The 4,998-nt window shown below is 47.3% G+C and overlaps 1 protein-coding gene across 1 annotated transcript; it reads right to left on the reverse strand.

The window, feature by feature from the left end:
• MARVELD1 (MARVEL domain containing 1) lies at positions 1-4,540 on the reverse strand. Its single transcript, XM_044436541.1, has 2 exons — positions 1,228-4,540; positions 1-524 (listed from the first exon to the last, which is right to left on the reverse strand). Exon 1 carries the CDS (start codon positions 4,397-4,399, stop codon positions 3,872-3,874), a length of 528 nt encoding a protein of 175 aa, XP_044292476.1. The 5' UTR covers positions 4,400-4,540; the 3' UTR covers positions 1-524; positions 1,228-3,871.
• Between the last annotated feature and the right edge of the window lie 458 nt (positions 4,541-4,998).

Consider the following 4,998-nt stretch of genomic DNA (forward strand, 5'->3'; position numbering starts at 1 on the left):
TGGCAGGCTGTACTCCACAGACAACTTTATTAAGAATGTGAATGAGTTCTGAAATTGGGGTGGAGGAATGTAACCTTTGGGACAGAGCCATATTCAGAAAGGATTCAGATACAGGAACTGAGGCACAGGAATTAGAATCACAATGGGAAACATTTAAAACTTAATAAGAACCATCTGGAAAGTCCTAAATATTTAAGTCTTGACAACTTGCCTCATATGGTTTAGTGCATCTCCTCCCACCAAGAACGTCTTAGCCTGGACTTCTTTTTCCAGAGTAGCATAACACAAGATACTCAGTTGAATGGATGCTATAGCCATTCTGCAAGCATATTCCACCATGCCATGTGGAAGGCTCGAGACACATAAAGCATGCCAGTCGCTAAGAGGGAAGCTGCAAACCCCCTGCCTCCCCTCTCCCAGGCAAGAAGATGGGCCTTCCTCTAGCTGGTGGATGGAGAGAGGCGACTCCTGAGTTTCAGCACATTTGAGGTTCAAGACTCCAAATAGAGCAGTGTCTTCACCACCTACAAGGAAAACAGAGCAGTCTTTGACACCACAAATAGGCCACTTCACACTTTTCAAACCTAGCAGTCCCCTGGTTCACACAGGCACCGTGCCAGAGGAATGGGCATAACTACCCTCTTGCCAGGGTGCACGGACCCAGCAAGGGTGAATGTGGCCATGATTAACAAGCCTCCCAGAACCCATGGAAGGCTACCATTTATTTTTAAATTTTTGACCAAATTGCCTTGACACAACCATGCCTGCTGCCTGTCAATATGTTAAGTGAGGTCGTGCCTTCCATAACTAATTATCCCCTTCGGCCTTTCCTCCCCCTTGTCTGCTGCCATTCCATTCAAATATTAACCTGCCCACACCTGAGTGTCCACATGAACACTTGAACAGAACTTTTATTCCTGCTGCCCATTTGGATCTGGCACAAGCTGCTGCTTTTCCCAAGGTGCCCATGGCAGAACACCGCTGGGCATGCTTCCGCCATCCCTCCTGCCCCCCGAGTAGTAGCCCTGCTTTCTGCTTGCCCCCAGGCCTTTCCCAAGCTGATTTCCTCCATATGTTGTGAGCATTAATCCAGCCAGCCTTCCCGTTAACCCAGCCAGCATGGCCACTGGTACAGAATGCCAGGCATTGTAGTGCAAAGCACCTGGAAGATGAAGGAAGCATTTTTTGAAAGGCACTTCTTCCTTTCCTGAATCCAAGCACTCTTACCTCCAAGTTGATGCCATTTCTTGCATTCCCTGGACATCGGTCTTTGCAGCAATGACACGTCCTGCTCATTTGATGTCCTCAGACCAACCCAGGAAGAAGGGTGAATTCCTTTCAGCACAATTGGCATAGAACATTTCTTCTGTGCCCCAGGACAGGAATGTTTCATTTGTCTTGAGCAGCACAATACAAAAGATGAAAATGGCTGAGAGCATTGCTTACAATAAATGTAAACAGGAGGGGGAAAGTTAGGCACATCCAGAAGCTGAAGACAGGTGATTTTGGGGGGACTTCCTGAGTCCTTGTGTTATGAGGAGGAGGACAGGTGAACGGACTTCCCCTTTGGCATTGTTGGGATAGGATTTCTCATTGCTGGGAGAGCAAGACTCCAACAAAAATGAACCTTCTCCACCATTTCAAAACGATCAATATAAAAGGCACTTTAGCTGTTGCATCTTAGCCAAAGGCAAGATTGTTGCACAAGCAGTCCGGCATGATTTGGCACTAGAATTCTGAGCAGTAGTGCTTCTCTATTTCAGAACTTCTCAAGGCAGAAGTGGGGAAATCCAATGTATCCAAGAGCATAACATAGCCTTCTGTAATGATGCGTGGGTTGTAGATCCTGGTTCCACTCTTTCAGTAGTTAGAGGTGTCATGTTTTAACACTGTTGTGCCTGCTCACAAGATATTTTGGTGTACCAAGCAGCTCTGAGTCCTGTTCTCCTGGTAGGCACTGGGAAATTCAGCCACTCTGGACCCTGTCAGGAGCTCTCCATACAATGCAACTGTTTTCTTATTTGTTGCTTAGATGATTTCCCTGCCCTCTGCCCTCTGGAGTCAAATGCCAGCACTGAGAGTACTTTCCTCTGGTGTTGACATTGCAACTGCAGTGCCTATTTGCAGAGTTGGTCCAGAGTTTCTTTTCCCATGCTGCTCTGGAGCAATAAACTCCATGCTTTCTACCACCAAAGTTGGGATTTATGTTAGTGCTTTATGCAGAATAAACTGTGCAAGTATCCCTGGAGTACGGGAGCAGAAGGGAACATGACCTTACCATAAAAGGTGCGCGCTCCATCGTGGAATCTAGAACCTTGCTAGTAAGATGTCTTGCTAGTAAGATGTCTTTTTGAGGCCCTTGATCTTAGGCCTCCTTAAGAAGACTTGGGTTCAGAAATTCTTAATTCCCAAATTCCTGTCCCTTAAACATTCCAATATCAGAACTGGTTTCCAGCCCAATAAAGACCCAACTTGGGTAAATCCTCATCTTGGGTCTACTCTGGTTCCAATTCTAGCTTCAGCTATTGACTAGCACCTCCTTCCCATTTAGAGCCTGCTAGCTGACAATGTGCTAGAGACATGGTGGGGCAAAAGTTGGGAGAAAAGCGGTGATGTGGAGCAGGGGCTCTCCTTCCCGTTTCTATAAAAGGCCCCTGCTCTCTCTCCATCCCACCACCAATGTCTTACAGGGGCTTCCAATGTTCCCTACTAGCTATGACAAATCATTTTATCGGATGGCTTGCTCTGAGGCAGTGGCCCAGTGATATTTCAAGAAAGTGAAGCATTAATCCATACAGAGAGTAATGAGGACAATATTTATGATCAAAGGTCACAGAGGGAATACTTTTAAGGCTTGCTAGAGCTCAGAACTTAATCCTGCGTTCACCTCTAGAAGCTCAATTTTGGTGTCAGTACTTAGCTCTGAAACATATTAATAACAAAGGTAATATCTGAGCATATGCAAAGACTTTCTCTACCTCTCTCTCCCTTACTTTAATAGGCATTGCTCATGGCCCATACTTGGGGTTAAAAGTCAGGTGTTCTGGGAGAAAAGACAAGTTTCCAGCAAGCATGTGTCTTCCTATCTTTATTTTTAGAAATTAAGAACTGGTTATTAGAGTAATGCTATGCTGTAAGTGTGCAAACATCTATTATCAGGATTGTGTACAAAATCTGTAAAAGTTTAAAAAGAAACCATAGTTTATAAACATCTGATTAAGAAAAGAGTATCATTGAGCCAAAAGAGAAAAAAATGTCACAGATGCTTTTGGGGATGATTTCTAAGCTCTCACAAGTCCCAAATAAGACAATTTAAAAATAAAAGTAATGGAGCACCCCAAAAAGTGAATATTCAAGATAACTAAGCTTTAATTCATTCAATGTGAGATCTTATGCCTATGCCATAAAACAAATGGGGAAGGACTACAAGCTAAGTAAAATCAACTGCTGGAAGGGTTATGAACACTGAATTACCTCACCCTTCCTGGCCATCCTCCGCCATTCACACATGCTGCAATCACAGAGCAGGCCAAACCTTTCCAGGCCCACAGGAACCCACCTGCCAAGTGAAGGAAGAAGAGAGATGCTGAATACCTACAATCTGTCTCCTGGGTTTCGTCTTTAGGACATATCATTTCTAGTTTCTGGGTCATGGAAGCATGTATTGGTCCGTTCATGAAGAGGTCACTCTGTCCATGAGCAATACATCCATTTGTACATGGGAGATAGATAAAGAGGGCATTTTGTGTCTTTGTCTTCAGGAAGGCAATGATGAGTCTGGAATAAGGAGCAATCTGAGAGGATAATGGGATGAAGCTTGTCCATCTGTTTGAAGAAGGCTCTGTCCATCCATCCGTCTTCTGACATCCTTTCAGATGATGTCATGGTGCCCCCGGGAACGTCGTAAGAGGCAATAGAGTGCCGAGAGCAAGTACAAGAAGGCACTGCAGGCTGCGAAGACGGCAGCGGTCAAGTAGCCCCCGTAGCTGCACGAGTGGCTGTAGCCCGCTATGTTGCAGTACCTCAGTTTGTGTGCCTTCTGGGCCATGATGCCGGCGGCGGCAGCAAAGAGAATGAGCCCAAGCAGCAGATCGTGTAGGAGGTTTGTCATGAGCCAGCGGGTCCCGAGCACGGGCACCAGAGACCAGCGGCCCAAGAGGCTGAGCCCAAAAAGGGCCAAGGTGAGCAGCCACACCAGGACTGCTGCGAAGACCGCAAAGTAAGTGGCTCCTTCATACTTGTGCGCCGCCAAAGTCACCCAGCAGGCAGCACCCAGCACCAGCTGTGCGATGCGCAGTATTCCCAACAGACTTCGCAGGAAGGACTTGTTCAGGCTCAGAGAATCTCTTGACGCCGGGTAAGGGGGTGGCGGTGAGGAAGGGGGTGGTGGGAGAGGCATGCTGGAACTCTCGGGCCTCCACTAGCGCTCGTCCCGTCCAGTGCTTTCGGCAGGCATGCAAATCTCACCCCCTCTTTCCGAAGCACTTCCTCTGTGTGTAGCTGCCAAACATCTGCAGCTTAACGGTCTTTCCTGAACTGGGGCCTCTCAGTTTCCCGGCTCTGCCCCTCCCTTCTCTCCCCTTGCCCCTCCTCTTCTCTGGGTGGTTCTCTCGCTCACCATTCTTTTGCTACCATTTCATTCCCTCTCTCCTCCACACCCCTGCAATCCTGCTGAGATCTCACAAAATAGCCACTGAGGCTGGCTTCTGGGTCGGGGTTTCATTAGCTAGACATCACGCCATGAGCTCCAGTGCTTGTGCCAACGGAGCTCTGCCTAAACCAGCCTTCACCAGCCTGGTAACCCCCAGGTGTTTTGGACTACAATTTGCATCAGTCTCAGCCAAGATGAGAAGCCAACAGTTGACTTCGAATGTGGGTCCTGCAGGCACTCGTTTCTGCCTCTCCCATGCATTTCTCAACAAACTCTGCAGTTTTGATCTCCCCTGGTGGCCCACATCCTGGTCAGTTTAACTATTAAATATGGTGCAAGCAAATTTC

Source organism: Varanus komodoensis, unplaced genomic scaffold (assembly GCF_004798865.1).
Source record: "Varanus komodoensis strain SLA01 unplaced genomic scaffold, ASM479886v1 scaffold1, whole genome shotgun sequence".
NCBI classification, from domain to species: Eukaryota; Metazoa; Chordata; class Lepidosauria; order Squamata; family Varanidae; genus Varanus; species Varanus komodoensis.

What these genes read in the sequence shown, in the direction of transcription:
- MARVELD1 (XM_044436541.1), bottom strand. Translation starts at nt 4,399, where the DNA reads ATGCCTCTCCCACCACCCCCTTCCTCACCGCCACCCCCTTACCCGGCG.